This window comes from Pseudophryne corroboree, chromosome 5 (genome assembly GCF_028390025.1).
Source record: "Pseudophryne corroboree isolate aPseCor3 chromosome 5, aPseCor3.hap2, whole genome shotgun sequence".
Classification (NCBI taxonomy): Eukaryota; Metazoa; Chordata; class Amphibia; order Anura; family Myobatrachidae; genus Pseudophryne; species Pseudophryne corroboree.
This window is the reverse complement of record NC_086448.1, coordinates 148,635,541-148,653,727: the sequence shown is the minus strand read 5'-3', so window position 1 is coordinate 148,653,727 and position 18,187 is coordinate 148,635,541. Positions and strand designations below refer to the sequence as shown.

General features: G+C 47.5%; 1 protein-coding gene across 1 annotated transcript in view; it reads right to left on the bottom strand.

Moving 5' to 3' along the window:
* The window catches only part of VILL (villin like), a 219,245-nt gene that overhangs the window by 12,547 nt on the left and 188,511 nt on the right, over nucleotides 1-18,187 (bottom strand). Inside the window, exons 16-18 of the mRNA XM_063921788.1 lie at nucleotides 9,370-9,514; nucleotides 7,761-7,949; nucleotides 148-216 (exon numbers count right to left, since the gene is read on the bottom strand). Of these exons, the coding sequence (XP_063777858.1) occupies nucleotides 148-216; nucleotides 7,761-7,949; nucleotides 9,370-9,514 (403 nt within the window). The remainder of the gene's footprint in view (nucleotides 1-147; nucleotides 217-7,760; nucleotides 7,950-9,369; nucleotides 9,515-18,187) is intronic.

Genomic DNA, 18,187 nt, shown 5'->3' with positions numbered 1-18,187 from the left:
GCCATAGCATATTGTATCTCTTTCTTCCAGGCTTTGTGAATTATTCTACATATTTCAATGTAAAATCCACCAGCTTTCATAATTTGTCTTCCAGTTACCAAATTTCAATTTCTCTTTAGCAATGGTAAGAAAACCCAGCAGACTTACCACACTCATCTGTGAGATGGTGGAGACATCACCCAAGTTCTTCTTCATGTCTTCATAGGACAAGTCCGACTGAGAAGAAGAACATTTCATTATGCGATTAGAAAGGAGCCTGCAGTATAGGACTGCCTGTGCACATTATACATGATTGCTATAATTGCTTCAGTCCTATCTAATAAATGTATGTTATAATTACAGAACAGAAGTTGTTCTCCTTATGTAATGCCTACAACATGCAGGAACAAGATGAAAACTGGTGCAAAGGTAACTCTGCAGAAGGACCTGTTACTTCTCAGCAACCAGATACATTAATTTTCTAGGATGCTGTAGCAAAGATTACTATTGGTTACAGCACCATCTATAGCTGCCAGCATTGTACCCAGTGTGCACAGAATGGTCAGTAAGCTTTTCTCTTTGACTCCCCCCTTTGAGTCAGGATTGTCTTTGCTCTCTCTGCTGCCCAATGTCAGGTAATATAGTAAAACATTTGCACTCCTAAAGCTTTCTTTGGCCTGTGCATTGTTACCATGGCATAACATGTACAGATGTAGCCACGCTCATTCTGCCTGTGGCACGGGCATACGTGCCGCACCTAGGCGCAGGTGCGACTTAGTACGCCTCCCACGTATTCCTATGGGCGCAAGTACTTAGAAGCAAGTGCGTGTCCTAGTGGCAGTCACACATGCAAGCTGCAGGCTAGATCAGAATGGTTACATGTGTATCTGTTAGCTGCATACAGTTACAGGATGGAACCAAGAACAGCTGACAAGGGAGCCTAACAGCTCACTATGATTTCTCTGAGGCACACTTATCAGATACCTGCATTCCCGAATGAAAAATTAGAACCAACCCCACACTCTAGAGTAGGGACAGATCAAATAAATAAAAAGCACGAATACATAAAACATATGGCTGTTGTTACACCAAAAACAATATTCTATAATGCAACGAAACAAATAAGAATTTACTCACCGGTAATTCTATTTCTCGTAGTCCGTAGTGGATGCTGGGGACTCCGTAAGGACCATAGGGAATAGACGGTCTCCGCAGGAGACTGGGCACTCTAAAGAAAGATTTGGTACTATCTGGTGAGCACTGGCTCCTCCCTCTATGCCCCTCCTCCAGACCTCAGTTAGGGAAACTGTGCCCGGAAGAGCTGACATTACAAGGAAAGGATTTTGGAATCCAGGGTAAGACTCATACCAGCCACACCAATCACACCGTACAACTCGTGATAACCTTACCCAGTTAACAGTATGAACAACAACTGAGCATCACTCAACGGATGGCTCATAACAATAACCCTTTATTAAGCAATAACTATATACACGTATTGCAGAAAGTCCGCACTTGGGACGGGCGCCCAGCATCCACTACGGACTACGAGAAATAGAATTACCGGTGAGTAAATTCTTATTTTCTCTAACGACCTAGTGGATGCTGGGGACTCTGTAAGGACCATGGGGGTTATACCAAAGCTCCCAAAAGGGCGGGAGAGTGCGGATGACTCTGCAGCACCGAATGAGCAAACACAAGGTCCTCCTCAGCCAGGGTATCAAACTTGTAGAACTTTGCAAAAGTGTTTGAACCCGACCAAGTAGCCGCTCGGCAAAGCTGTAAAGCAGGGACCCCTCGGGCAGCCGCCCAAGAAGAGCCCACCTTCCTTGTGGAATGGGCTCTCACTGATTTTGGATGCGGCAATCCAGCCGCAGAATGAGCCAGCTGAATCGTGCTACAGATCCAGCGAGCAATAATTTGCTTTGAAGCAGGAGCACCCAGCTTATTGGGTGCATACAGAATAAACAGCGAATCAGTCTTCCTGACTCCAGCCGTTCTGGAAACATATATTTTCAAAGCCCGGACTACGTCCAGCAACTTGGAGTCCTCCAAGTCCCGAGTAGCCGCAGGGACCACAATAGGTTGGTTCAAATGAAACGATGATACCACCTTTGGGAGAAATTGGGGACGAGTCCGCAATTCTGCCCTGTCCATATGGAAGATCAAATAAGGGCTTTTACATGACAAAGCCGCCAATTCTGATACACGCCTCGCCGATGCTAAGGCCAACAGCATGACCACTTTCCACGTGAGATACTTTAGTTCCACGGTCTTAAGTGGCTCAAACCAGTGGGATTTCAGGAAATCCAACACAACGTTAAGATCCCAAGGTGCCACTGGTGGCACAAAAGGGGGCTGAATATGCAGCACTCCCTTTACAAACGTCTGAACCTCAGGCAGTGAAGCCAGTTCTTTTCGAAAGAAAATGGATAGGGCCGAAATCTGGACCTTTATGGACCCTAATTTCAGGCCCATAGTCACACCTGACTGTAGGAAGTGCAGAAAACGACCCAGCTGGAATTCCTCTGTAGGGGCCATCCTGGCCTCACACCAAGCAACATATCTTCGCCATATACGGTGATCATGCTTAGCTGTTACATCCTTCCTAGCTTTTATCAGCGTAGGAATCACTTCATCCGGGATGCCCTTTTCCGTTAGGATCCGGCGTTCAACCGCCATGCCGTCAAACGCAGCCGCGGTAAGTCTTGGAACAGACAGGGCCCCTGTTGCAACAGGTCCTGTCTGAGAGGCAGAGGCCATGGGTCCTCTGTGATCATCTCTTGTAGTTCTGGGTACCAAGTCCTTCTTGGCCAATCCGGAACGATGAGTATTGTTCTCACTCCTCCTTTTCTTACTATTCTCAGTACTTTGGGTATGAGAGGAAGAGGAGGGAACACATATACCGACTGGAACACCCAGGGTGTCACTAGCGCGTCCACAGCTATCGCCTGAGGGTCCCTTGACCTGGCGCAATATCTTTTTAGCTTTTTGTTGAGGCGGGACGCCATCATGTCCACCTGTGGCAGTTCCCATCGATTTGCAATCTGTGTGAAGACTTCTTGATGAAGTCCCCACTCTCCCGGGTGGAGGTCGTGTCTGCTGAGGAAGTCTGCTTCCCAGTTGTCCACTCCCGGAATGAACACTGCTGACAGTGCTTGTACGTGAATCTCCGCCCAACGAAGAATCTTTGTGGCTTCTGCCATCGCCACCCTGCTTCTTGTGCCGCCCTGGCAGTTTACATGGGCGACCGCCGTGATGTTGTCTGACTGAATAAGCACTGGTTGGTCTCGAAGCAGGGGCTCCGCTTGACGTTGTATATGGCCCTTAGTTCCAGTATATTTATGTGCAGACAAGTCTCCTGACTTGACCACAGCCCTTGGAAGTTTCTTCCCTGAGTGACTGCCCCCCATCCGCGGAGGCTTGCATCCGTGGTCACCAGGACCCAGTCCTGTATGCCGAACCTGCGGCCCTCGAGAAGATGAGCACTCTGCAGCCACCACAGAAGAGACACCCTGGCCCTCGGGGACAGGGTGATCAGCCGATGCATCTGAAGATGCGATCCGGACCACTTGTCCAACAGATCCCACTGAAAGATCCTCGCATGGAACCTGCCGAAGGGAATGGCTTCGTATGAGGCCACCATCTTTCCCAGGACTCGCGTGCAGTGATGCACCGACACCTGTTTTGGTTTTAGGAGGTCCCTGACCAGAGTCACTAACTCCTGGGCCTTCTCCTCCGGGAGAAACACCTTCTTCTGTTCTGTGTCCAGAATCATACCCAGGAAGGGCAGACGCGTCGTAGGAATCAGCTGCGACTTTGGAATATTCAGAATCCAGCCGTGCTGTTGCAACACTTCCGTCGCTGATCAACAACTGCTCCCTGGACCTCGCCCTTATGAGGAGATCGTCCAAGTACGGGATAACTGTAACTCCTTGCTTCCGAGGGAGTAACATCATTTCGGCCATTACCTTGGTAAATACTCTCTGTGCCGTGGACAGACCAAACGGCAATGTCTGGAATTGGTAATGACAGTCCTGTACCACAAACCTGAGGTACTCCTGGTGAGGTGGATAAATTGGGACATGCAAGTAAGCATCCTTGATGTCCAGAGATACCATAAAATCCCCCTCTTCCAGGCTTGCAATGACCGCTCTGAGCACTTCCATTTTGAACTTGAATTTTTTCATATAAATGTTCAAGGATTTTAAATTCAGAATGGGTCTTACCGAACCGTCCGGTTTCGGTACCACAAACTGTGGAATAGTAACCCCTTCCCTGTTGAAGGAGGGGGACCATTATTATCACTTGCTGGAGGTACAGCTTGTGAATTGCCGCCAGGACTACCTCCCTTTCCGTGGGGGAAGCTGGCAAGGCTGATTTTATGTAACGGTGAGGGGGAGTCACTTCGAACTCCAGCTTGTATCCCTGAGATACAATTTGTATAGCCCAAAGATCCACCTGTGAGCGAACCCACTGGTTGCTGAATTTTCGGAGACGCGCCCCCACCGCTCCTGGCTCCGCCTGTGGAGCCCCAGCATCATGCAGTGGATTTAGTGGAAGCCGGGGAGGAATTTTGTTCCTGGGAACTAGCTGCATGGTGCAGCTTCTTTCCTCTACCCCTGCCTCTGGCAAGAAAGGATGCACCTCTGACCTTCTTGCTTCTCTGAGAACGAAAGGACTGCATTTGATAATACGGTGCTTTCTTAGGCTGTGAGGAAACCTGAGGCAAGAAAGTCGACTTTCCAGCTGTCGCTGTGGACACAAGGTCCGAGAGGCCGTCCCCAAACAATTCCTCACCCTTATAAGGCAAAACCTCCATGTGTTTTTTAGAATCGGCATCCCCTGTCCATTGCCGAGTCCATAAGACCCTCCTGGCAGAAATGGACATTGCATTAATTCTAGAGCCCAGCAGGCAAATGTCCCTCTGGGCATCCCGCATATATAAGACGGCGTCTTTTATATGGCCCAGGGTTAGCAAGACAGTATCCCTGTCCAGGGCATCTATGTCCTCTGACAGAGTATCTGTCCATGCTGCTACAGCGCTACACATCCAGGCTGAAGCAATAGCTGGTCTCAGTAGAGTACCAGAGTGTGTATACACTGACTTCAAGATAGCTTCCTGCTTCCTATCCGCAGGATCCTTTAGGACGGCCGTATCCTGAGACGGCAGGGCCACCTTCTTAGATAAGCGTGTCAGCGCCTTGTCTACCCTAGGGGAGGATTCCCAACGTAACCTGTCCGTTGGCGGGAAAGGGTACGCCAGCAGTAATTTTTTGGAAATCACCACTTTCTTATCAGGGGAACTCCACGCTTCTTCACATAACTCATTTAATTCATGTGACGGGGGAAAAGTCACTGCCTGCTTTTTCTCCCCAAACATATACACCCTCTTGTCAGGGACAGGGTTAACCTCTGAAATGTGCAATACATCTTTCATTGCAATAATCATGTAGCGGATGGCCTTGGTCATCTTAGGCTGTAATTGTGCCTCATCATCGTCGACACTGGAGTCGGACTCCGTGTCGGCATCTGTGTCAACCATCTGAGATAGTGGGCGTTTATGAGACCCTGACGTCCTCTGAGTCGCCTGGGCAGGCCCGGGTTGAGACCCTGGCTGTCCCAAGGCTGCAGCGTCATCAAACCTTTTATGCAAGGAGCTTACATTATCATTTAAGACCTTCCACATATCCATCCAATCAGGTGTCGGCCCCGACGGCGGCGACACCACATTTATTTGCACTTGCTCCGCCTCCACGTAACCCTCCTCATCAAACATGTCGACACAGCCGTACCAACACACAGCACACACACAGGGAATGCTCTGACTGAGGACAGGACCCCACAAAGGCCTTTGGGGAGTCAGAGAGAGAGTATGCCAGCACACACCACAGCGCTATATAACCCAGGGATATTCACTATAATAAGTGATTACCCAATAGCTGCCGATTTTTATGTCTTTTGCGCCTAAATTTATGTGCCCCCCCTCTCTTTTTTACCCTTCTTGTACCTGGATACTGCAGGGGAGAGCCTGGGGAGCGTCCTTCCAGCGGAGCTGAGAAGAGAAAATGGCGCTGGTGTGCTGAGGAAGAAGGCCCCGCCCCCTCAGCGGCGGGCTTCTGTCCCGCTTCTGTGTGAAAAAAATAGCGGGGGTTTTTACATATATACAGTGCCTGACTGTATATATGTATGTTATGCCAAAAAGGTACTTCAATTGCTGCCCAGGGCGCCCCCCCCACCCCCAGCGCCCTGCACCCTACAGTGACCGGAGTGTGAAAGTGTGCTGGGAGCAATGGCGCACAGCTGCGGTGCTGTGCGCTACCTTAAATGAAGACAGGAGTCTTCAGCCGCCGTTTTCAAGCTTCTGTTCTTCTGGCTCTGCGAGGGGGACGGCGGCGCGGCTCCGGGAACGGACGATCGAGGACAGATGCCTGTGTTCGAACCCTCTGGAGCTAATGGTGTCCAGTAGCCTAAGAAGTGCAACCTAGCTGTAGACAGGTAGGTTTGCTTCTCTCCCCTCAGTCCCTTGTAGCAGTGAGTCTGTTGCCAGCAGAAGCTCACTGAAAATAAAAAACCTAACAAATACTTTCTTTTACTAGCAGGCTCAGGAGAGCCCACTAGGAGCACCCAGCTCTGGCCGGGCACAGATTCTAACTGAGGTCTGGAGGAGGGGCATAGAGGTAGGAGCCAGTGCACACCAGATAGTACCAAATCTTTCTTTAGAGTGCCCAGTCTCCTGCGGAGCCCGTCTATTCCCCATGGTCCTTACGGAGTCCCCAGCATCCACTAGGACGTTAGAGAAATTATAAACAGGCACATAATGTATAATCGCAGACTAACTGGGGCTGTTATGTCAGCACATAGCTATATATCTGCTGCTGCTAGACATCAATATCCTAGTCTTATACATGAATCTTTCAGAAATGGGACTGGGAACAGTTGTAAAATAAAAAAAATAGCAGATGTTCTGTAGTATCATATTTGGCCAGCAGGTGGCAATGCAGAAAGTCACTTCTATTGTTAATGTACTGGTGTGTTTGCCGTTTGCATGTTCTTTTTTATTTATTGTTTGATTTTTTAAGACAATAATGTGGTAATATGTAGCTAGATCATATCTAAAATCCATTACAGACAACTTGTCCCCTCATATTATAAGAATTTATTGGTAATGTTTTATGTATTTTTCCTGTACAGTGAGGGGATGATAATCTCTTCAACTATTGCACTGAGTAAATAACTGAAGGACTCACTGGGCGGAATTCAAATCGTATCCTGCCAGCAGCAACTAAATGGAGCTATTCAATTCTAGCTCTGTTCGGGTGCAATGGCTGCCGGTGTCTGCATTTCAGCTCGCACTCCCCGAGTCTGGCGAGCTGAAATGCGCAAAAAGTGACCCAATTGGGCGCCCAACACTTTGGTAGGAATTAGTTGCTTGATGCGGCTAAACCCAACCTTTAGGCGCGCGATCAGCGCGATAGGGAGAATCAACTGAATATCGCCCCTGCGATCTCCCGTCACTTTAGGGCCATGATTACAATTGAATTCCGCCCACTGAGTGCAAGTGACTTAAGCACATATACTGTATGGAATGAAAATAAAAGTGTCAATTAGAACAGAGACACCGGTTGGTGGATTAACACAATACACTATATACAGTACTGTAATTGTCTGCACTGCACACTATATGGCGGGGCGTAATTAAAGTGACAAAGTGACTCTTATTTGCTAAGCAAGACTGGTACTGACACAGTTACAGTTGTTACACAAGTTATATTACTTACACTCCATTTATGAGAGTCCCAGGCATTGAACCAGCCAGTGAATGTCGGGGGCTCATGTCCTTGCTTCACTGTAATTATTGGCGTTGCCAAGTCGCGCCCAGCTGGATGAGATCTCAGATATTCCTTGGCAGAGGTAATGGATTCCGTTTTCTCATAGTCATTGGCTGACTTACCGATCCAAAGGAAAAGCTTATATGGGAACACAAAGAAAAAGTTCTTAATACCCCATTCACACTGCACAAATAACCCGGTATTCACCTGGTGTTTTGCCGGGTCGACACATGTCGCTGTGCGGTGTGAAAGAGTCACTGCCGAATTCCCGGGTCGTCTGACCTGGTAATTCAACCCGGGAATAAAGAATGGTAATTCCCGGGTTATTACCGGGTCGGGCGCAGTGTGAACGGGTTGCTGGGTCGATGCGACCCGGTACACGTTCAGACCATTGGGAGAGGCGGCGCAGAGATGATCTCATCGCCCAGTGCCGCCTCCGCAGGTAGGTTAGAAGCTAAATTTACATTTGCTTAAATGCAATGAATGCAGATTAATGTATAACATTGATTAAATAACAACAAAAAGAAACATATTGATGAAAGTGAGCAGTTAGAAATGGCATGATATAATATCGCATTTGTCAGGGGTTAGGTAGTAACTTGCAATGAAGATCTGAGAACAGTGTTTGTGCAGCAGCAAACATTAGACCATGTGAATGCGATGCAGTCCTTCCACCCCATTTTTCATTACATAACTGTGGCATATTCCCAAAAAACACAATTTTTGGGGTGTATCTACAAATCTTTAGTATCACCACCATACAATTTATGAAGGATTGACCCAGCAGATCTATCCGATATCTGCTGTTATCCCTCCATTTATGACAGCAGCCTTAGTCCCTATAGGTTTCTATGGTGGATGCGATGCTGTCAGATTTACCAAGATCGGGAATGCAAAGTGTTCTGTAGTTTGTCCCCCAAAGTCAACAAATCTGAAGATGTCATTGTGCTGCTGTACCCTGTGGGATACCCTTAGCAACAGTGCGGCAGCCATTCACTTGCATGGTCATGCGCAGTAGTACTGACACAGGAGTGAAGAGAATGCTGCTTTGTAGGGACTCTCCCAGGCAATGGCAGCCACACATGTGCAGTAGCGCTGCAGTGACCCTAAAGACAGCAATCACTTTACTCTGAGCACATCCTCCCTTTCCCTGTGTGTTCTCTTACATAGGGGGTAATTCAGACTGCATCGTTGAAGCGGCAGCAATCGCAGTCTGAATCACCTTGTGGAGTGCGCTCGCGCAGTGGGCGCATTGCGCATGTGCACCCGGGAGCGTCCATCTCCTCATATGCTGGTGGCCACCCAGCACATGGCTAGGCCGCCCAGCATGTGTGAGGCCGCCTCCTGATTCGTCTGCAATTAGATTGGGGATGCATTGGAACTAAGGTTGACCCTAGCATCGCAGTCTGGCTGCTCTGTCAGGCGGTCAGCAGCCATTTTTTTAATCAGCAGCTGCATGTGACGTCACGCAGCCGCCCCAAAAACGGTCCCGGACCACCCCCGTTCCGCCTGCCCCCCCCAACTTTGCCGTGTTACTATTAGGAAAACCATTGCCAACCTCTTCCCAGGTGTCAAGTAACATAACATCATCCTCATCAAGGTCACTCTGGTCGAAGTCTACCACTTCCGTCATGATGAACCGGCCCGTCTGATTGGAACACTCATAGAGGCGGGGCTTATACTGCGCAACAGGTTCTTGGAATCTAAACAGACGAAAGCGCATATGTGAGACATCTAGTAAAGGGTTTCAAGTCTAATACTTGTATTAAAAATGCAAGAAATCCTTGAAATAATTAAAACTGTGCTGCAATTGTATTACTTTATTCTCAAACGAAATCAGAGCCACTTGCTACACTCAAACCAAATTTATTTGCATTCACCATTCTTCCACTCCGCACTCTGTTATCATTACTATTATTATTATTTATTTATTCTTATACTTTTGCATGCAGAGTAAATACTGGCTGCTTTTGCATGTAGCCCACAAATGCTGTACAGCTTTATTTGTAAACTGTAAAACAGATTTGAATTTGGACACACCCCTCTCACATCTAAATCTTTGTGAACAGTTTAAATCAACCCCCCCTCACCCTCCCCAGTTACTTGCTCTATTTTGCTTTGCTCCCGTCTCAGTGATTATGGGGCCTGTGATTACGTAAATTAACATTTTCACCTACTTTTGTAGACGTTAAATAATGGGGCCATTCATTACAAAGCTAATGCAGGCTATATCACAGATATCTCCTGCTTACCTTTTCACTGCATATTTTGGAACACATTGTCCCCATACAATAGCATGGGGACTTAATCAAGTGCCGAAAATAATACAACATTTTTTTAACTTGACAGGCGACAGTTCTCGAACCCCCACTCCTTCCTATGGGAAAGAGGGCCAGGATGTGAAAAAGGGATCTGCCCCCTGGTCAGATCCCTCAGCAGCTCATCAAGTGTCTGTGCATCCTGAATAGAAGCTTATTGTACACCAGTGTTCCTAGTTACGCTTGGAAGAATGCATAACACTAACTGTCCGAGGTGTGGCTCTGCTGGTGCCGATTATATGCACCTATTGTGTATGTTTCCTTTCAATGCTTCCATATGGTCGCATGTGTTCAGCTGTATACGGCAGACGGGGATAACTATTCCCTTTGCTAAATCTGGGACACGCCTGTTCAGTTTGCACCTTAAAAATTACATGAATAATTATTTAGAACTGTGAGTTAATAGTTATTGCATTTTCTATAAAGTTTGTATCACCAGACGGTGGATGACTCCAGAAGCCCCTTCCCTCTCCCAATTTATTGGGCTAATCATTCTACAGTTATTCATAAACATTGTATGTATGCCTGCAGAAAAAGACCAGGATAACAATGGGGCATTTACATAAAATAGGCACGTCACCATGACAGCAGTGACAACAGTATTAAAATTGTATTCTTCTCACAAAATTATGCCATTTTGTATTTTTACGTATTCATAGAAACTGTGGGGTATATTTACTAAAAATCGTATTTTCCCGTTTGAGGTCAAAGTTCAATCACGAATTACATCGAAAGTGTAAATATGCAACTTTTTGAATTTAGTACGACTAATTTACTAAGGTGCCGTATTCTGCATTTTCGGTTTTACCGATGTCGATGTCATTCGGTTTTTTTGGCAGTGTTTTACGTGAGTGACTTGTAAAACACTGCCGACTTTAATACAATGAATCTCGGCCGGATCTGAGAGATCCGTGCTGGGCTTCATTGTGCACCTTGTTAAAAAAAAAAAACAGTGTTAAAATAAAAAAAAAAATTGCGTGGGGTCCCCCCTCCTAAGCCAAACCAGCCTCGGGCTCTTTGAGTCGATCCTGGTTGCAAAAATATGGGGGGGAAAAATGATAGAAGATCCCCCATATTTAAACAACCAGCACCGGGCTCTGCGCCTGGTCCTGGTTCCAAAAATACGGGGGACAAAAAGCGTAGGGGTCCCCCGTATTTCTGAAACCAGCACCGGGCTCCACTAGCCAGATACATAATGCCACAGCCGGGGGACACTTTTATATAGGTCCCGGCGGCCCTGGCATTACATAACCAACTAGTCACCCCTGGCCGGGGTACCCTGGAGGAGTGGGGACCCCTTCAATCAAGGGGTCCCCCCCCTCCAGCCACCCAAGGACCAGGGGTGAAGCCCGAGGCTGTCCCCCCCCATCCAAGGGCTGCGGATGGGAGGCTGATAGCCGTTTGGATAAAAAATGAATATTGTTTTTAGTAGCAGTACTACAAGTCCCAGCAAGCCTCCCCCGCAAGCTGGTACTTGGAGAACCACAAGTACCAGCATGCGGAGGAAAATCGGGCCCGCTGGTACCTGTAGTACTACTACTAAAAAAATACCCCAATAAAAACATGACACACACCTTGAAAGTATAACTTTAATGCATACATACACACCTCCATATACACATACTTACCTTATGTTCACACGAGGGTCGGTCCTCTTCTCCATGTAGAATCCATGGTGTACCTGTGGAAAAAATTATACTCACAAAATCCAGTGTAGAAGCCTCTTCTTCTTGTAATCCATTTGTAATCCAGGTACTTGTCAAAATAAAAAAACGGACACCCGACCTCGCACTGAAAGGGGCCCCATGTTTTCACATGGGACCCCTTTCCCCGAATGCCAGAAACCCCCTCTGACTTAAGTCTAAGAGGGTTCCATCAGCCAATCAGGGAGCGCCACATTGTGGCACCCTCCTGATTGGCTGTGTGCTCCTGTACTGTAAGACAGGCGGCACACGGCAGTGTTACAATGTAGCGCCTATGCGCTCCATTGTAACCAATGGTGGGAACTTTGTGGTCAGCGGTTGACCGAAAGTAACCTCACCGCTGACCACAAAGTTCCCACCATTGGTTACAATGGAGCGCATAGGCGCTACATTGTAACACTGCCGTGTGCTGCCTGTCATACAGTACAGGAGCACACAGCCAATCAGGAGGGTGCCACAATGTGGCGCTCCCTGATTGGCTGAGGGAACCCTCTTAGACATAAGTCAGAGGGGGTTTCTGGCATTCGGGGAAAGGGGTCCCATGTGAAAACATGGGGCCCCTTTCAGTGCGAGGTCGGGTGTCCGTTTTTTTATTTTGACAAGTACCTGGATTACAAATGGATTAAAAGAAGAAGAGCCTTCTACACTGGATTTTGTGAGTATAATTTTTTCCACAGGTACACCATGGATTCTACATGGAGAAGAGGACCGACCCTCGTGTGAACATAAGGTAAGTATGTGTATATGGAGGTGTGTATGTATGCATTAAAGTTATACTTTCAAGGTGTGTGTCTTATGTTTTTATTGGGGTATTTTTTTAGTAGTAGTACTACAGGTACCAGCGGGCCCGATTTTCCTCCGCATGCTGGTACTTGTGGTTCTCCAAGTACCAGCTTGCGGGGGAGGCTTGCTGGGACTTGTAGTACTGCTACTAAAAACAATATTCATTTTTTATCCAAACGGCTATCAGCCTCCCATCCGCAGCCCTTGGATGGGGGGGACAGCCTCGGGCTTCACCCCTGGTCCTTGGGTGGCTGGAGGGGGGGGGACCCCTTGATTGAAGGGGTCCCCACTCCTCCAGGGTACCCCGGCCAGGGGTGACTAGTTGGTTATGTAATGCCAGGGCCGCCGGGACCTATATAAAAGTGTCCCCCGGCTGTGGCATTATGTATCTGGCTAGTGGAGCCCGGTGCTGGTTTCAGAAATACGGGGGACCCCTACGCTTTTTGTCCCCCGTATTTTTGGAACCAGGACCAGGCGCAGAGCCCGGTGCTGGTTGTTTAAATATGGGGGAACCTCTATAATTTCCCCCCCCATATTTTTGCAACCAGGACCGGCTCAAAGAGCCCGAGGCTGGTTTTGCTTAGGAGGGGGGACCCCACGCAATTTTTTTTTAAAAAATAAACACTTTCCCATCCCCTTCCCACTGATAAACATGCATGGATCTCATGGATCCCTGCATGCCTATCCAAACACGGGATAAAAAAGCAGGTCTGTTTTTTTTTTAGCACTTTTTCACAAATTGTATTTCTGCACGGCAGTGTTTGGCTATTGTCGGCAGTGTTTGTGATTTGCACTTTTTAGTAAATTAACGATTTCTACCCAATTGCAGGCGTATTTGACCGATGGTGTATTGATACGTGATTTTTTCACAGGACTTACAAAATATTACGAATGCCCTCATCACTGCCGAGATTTTTGCTTAGTAAATTACCGAAATAACACTTTGAAGAAAAAACGACATCTCGGTCAAAATCGGGACCTTAGTAAATATACCCCAGTGGGTCTGATAGTGTAGGGGTGTAACCACTCACTTGGCACAGGCCACACCCACACAGCACGTATCACAGCTCCTCCCCTTCTCACAATAGGCCCTTGATCAGATTCAGCCCCAGGCCCATCTTCACTTTTATCAGTTTAATGTCCTCCTTCAATTTAATACATTGTGGACCAAACATTCCAGATTTGCTCTGAGGAAGGATCCCTCTGTTGGTTCAACTACTCTCTAGGCCCGTCTGCCTAGTCTTTTATGGTCTCCTTTGATGCACGCTTGTTTTATTATTGCTTGTATTTCATCATGTGCCCTATGCTTGATCACTGTGACCTCTGTATAGGCCTCCTTGCAGCACAGAACAATGTTTGTAACGCATACTCAGTAGCGGATCTTGCCACGGGCAAGCAGGATTTTTGCCCGGGGCGCCGCTGTCCCGAGGGAGCTGCCGCCGTGGCAAGATCCGCTACTGGTGCCGTGCGGTGCGCAATGACGTCATCCCGCACTGTACGGCATTGTGGGAGCGTCAATAGACGCTAGAGGTCATAATTGATCTCTAGTGTCTGTGCGGTGCTATGGGAGAGACGTCATGACGTCTCTCCCATAGATTCGAGGAGCGGCACCGGCGGCCGGAGACGGAGGGCAGCAGCGGTCGGGAAGCAGGAGTGGGGATTGGGAGTATTTATTTTTTTGGTAAGTGGCGCTACTAGCGGCACAGTATTGGGGCACAACTACTGAGGGCATAGCTACAGGGGCACAGTATTGGGGGCACAACTACTGAGGGTACAGCTACTGGGGGCACAACTACTGAGGGCACAGTAATGGAGGCACAACTACTGAGGGCACAGCTACAGGGGGCACAACTACTGAGGGCACAACTACTGAGGGCACAGCTACAGGGGGCACAATACTGGGGGCACAACTACAGGGGACAACTGTGACCACGCCCCTTCCCCAATGAAGCCACACCCCTATTTTTTTTACGTGTGCCGTAGGCACGCACTAACCCTGTTTAACCTAGTGGGGGAGGGGGGCGCCAAAGGAAACTTTCGTCCTGGGCGCCACAAGATCTAGACCTGGCCCTCCTCATACTGTATGCTGATTTGGGGGGTTTTTGTCTCTTTTTTTTTTATAATCTGTTTTTATTTAGGAAAAAATAAACATTACATTCAAATATGCAAGAGGACTACAAGTCACACAACCAATGTCAACTGTATATTAAGCAGAAAAACTTGCAGCCCCGTACAGTTGACTGCAGAATAATACCATAATGCAATATGGTGCTTAATAGGATTATAACAATGCCATCTGATTATTTGTCAAATCAGTGAATGTAATCATAGTAACATAAGTAATAGAATAGAAGAACGATAGAAAAGAGTAAGATATGAGAAGGAAGAAAGGATAAAAGTAAAATATAATGTGACCAAAAACGGGGGGAACTTCAAAGAAAGGGAAGAGGATTGCATTCTCTTTAATTAATCGATTGCTATTCTCAGATCATTTAGTAGCGTATATGTAATCTTTGTATTCTTTCGAGGACTTACATTCTATCCAAAGAAACCAAGTGGCTGTGAATTCGGAAAGCTTATCCCTTGAGACTAGGAGAATGTGCTCCAAATTCATATAATAATCGATTCTAGTGAACCAAGTTTTTCGTGTGGGTGGGGATGATGATCTCCATAATGTGGGAATACCCGCCCGTGCTTCATTAGACAGATGGCGGAGTAGAGATGTTTTATGTTGAGTCAATAATGTGAAGGAATGGGATAGCAGCCAAAAGGCTGGGTCAGAGGGACAGAAATATGAAGTATATCTTGGGAAATAGAGATTACTTCAACCCAATATGGCTGATGTAAAGAGCAGTTCCACCAGATGTGTAACAAGGAACCAGTGGTATTAAGACATCTCCAGCACTTATCAGTCATTCCGGGGTATATGGAATGGAGAAGAGAGGGGTGTCTGTACAATCTCATTAAAAGTTTATATTGGGTTTCTCTCACTTGTATGCAGACAGAATTGTTATGAGCTTTAAGAAATATAATCTCCCAATCTTTTTCTGAAAATTTAAACCCGAGGTCTCACTCCAAGGCCAACTGGAAAATAAGAATTTACTTACCGATAATTCTATTTCTCGTAGTCCGTAGTGGATGCTGGGGACTCCGTCAGGACCATGGGGTTTAGCGGCTCCGCAGGAGACAGGGCACAATAATAAAAGCTTTAGGATCAGGTGGTGTGCACTGGCTCCTCCCCCTATGACCCTCCTCCAAGCCTCAGTTAGGATACTGTGCCCGGACGAGCGTGCATAATAAGGAAGGATATTGAATCCCGGGTAAGACTCATACCAGCCACACCAATCACACCGTACAACCTGTGATCTGAACCCAGTTAACAGTATGATAACAACGAAGGAGCCTCTGAAAAGATGGCTCACAACAAGAATAACCCGATTTTTGTAACAATAACTATGTACAAGTATTGCAGACAATCCGCACTTGGGATGGGCGCCCAGCATCCACTACGGACTACGAGAAATAGAATTATCGGTAAGTAAATTCTTATTTTCTCTAACGTCCTAAGTGGATGCTGGGGACTCCGTCAGGACCATGGGGATTATACCAAAGCTCCCAAACGGGCGGGAGAGTGCGGATGACTCTGCAGCACCGAAAGAGAGAACTCCAGGTCCTCCTCAGTCAGGGTGTGCCCCTGACCAAGTAGCAGCTCGGCAAAGTTGTAAAGCCGAGACCCCTCGGGCAGCCGCCCAAGATGAGCCCACTTCCTTGTGGAATGGGCTTTTACTGATTTTGGCTGTGGCAAGCCTGCCACAGAATGTGCAAGCTGAATTGTACTACAAATCCAGCGAGCAATCGTCTGCTTAGAAGCAGGAACACCCATCTTGTTGGGTGCATACAGGCTAAACAGCGAGTCAGATTTTCTGACTCCAGTCGTCCTGGAAACATATATTTTCAGGGCCCTGACAACGTCAAGTAACTTGGAGTCCTCCAAGTCCCTAGTAGCCGCAGGTACCACAATAGGTTGGTTCATGTGAAAAACAGAAAACACCTTAAGGAGAAATTGAGGACGAGTCCTCAATTCTGCCCTGTCAGAATGAAAAATTAAGTAAGGGCTTTTATATGATAAAGCCGCCCATTCTGACACACGCCTGGCTGAAGCCAGGGCTAATAGAATCTTCACCTTCCATGTGAAATATTTTAATTCCACAGTGGTGAGTGGATCAAACCAATGTGACTTTAGGAAACTCAAAACAACATTGAGATCCCAAGGTGCCACTGGGGGCACAAAAGGAGGCTGTATATGCAGTACCCCTTTTACAAACGTCTGAACTTCAGGCACTGAAGCCAGTTCTTTTTGGAAGAAATTCGACAGGGTCGAAATTTGAACCTTAATGGACCCTAATTTTAGGCCCATAGACAGTCCTGTTTTCAGGAAATGTAGGAAACGACCCAGTTGGAATTCCTCTGTAGGGACCTTCTTGGCCTCACACCACGCAACATATTTTCGCCAAATGCGGTGAAAATGTTTTGCGGTTACATCCTTCCTGGCTTCGACCAGGGTAGGGATGACTTCATCTGGAATGCCCTTTCAGGATCCGGCGTTCAACTGCCATGCCGTCAAACGCAGCCGCGGTAAGTCTTGGAAAAGACAAGGCCCCTGCTGGAGCAGGTCCTCTCTTAAAGGTAGAGGCCACGGTTCTTCCGTGAGCATCTCTTGAAGTTCCGGGTACCAAGTCCTTCTTGACCCATCCGGAACCACGAGTATCGTTCTTACTCATCTCCTTCTTATGATTCTCAGTACTTTTGGTATGAGATGCATAGGAGGGAACACATACCCTGACTGGTACACCCACAGTGTTACCAGAGCGTCCCCCGCTATTGCCTGAGGGTCCCTTGACCTGGCGCAATATCTGTCTAGTTTTTTGTTCAGGCGGGACGCCATCATGTCCACCTTTGGTTTTTCCCAACGGTTTACACTCATGTGGAAGACTTCCCGCTGAAGTCCCCACTCTCCCGGGTGGAGGTTATGCCTGCTGAGGAAGTCTGCTTCCCAGTTTTCCACTCCCGGAATTAACACTGCTGAGAGTGTTATCACATGATTTTTCACCCAGCGAAGAATCCTTGCAGTTTCTGCCATTTCCCTCCTGCTTCATGTGACGCCCTGTCTGTTTACGTGGGCGACTGCCGTGATGTTGTCCCACTGGATCAATACCAGCTGACCTTGAAGCAGAGGTCTTGCTAAGCTTAGAGCCTTGTAAATTGCCCTTAGCTCCAGTATATTTATGTGGAGAGAAGTCTCCAGACTTGATCACACTCCCTGGAAATTTTTTCCTTGTGTGACTGCTCCCCAGCCACTCAAGCTGGCATCCGTGGTCACCAGGACCCAGTCCTGAATGTCGAATCTGCGGCCCTTTCATAGATGAGCACTCTGCAGCCACCGCAGAAGAAAACACCCTTGTCCTTGGAGACAGGGTTATCCGCTGATGCATCTGAAGATGCGATCCGGACCATTTTCCCAGCAGATTCCACTGAAAGGTTCTTGCGTGAAATCTACCGAATGGGATCGCTT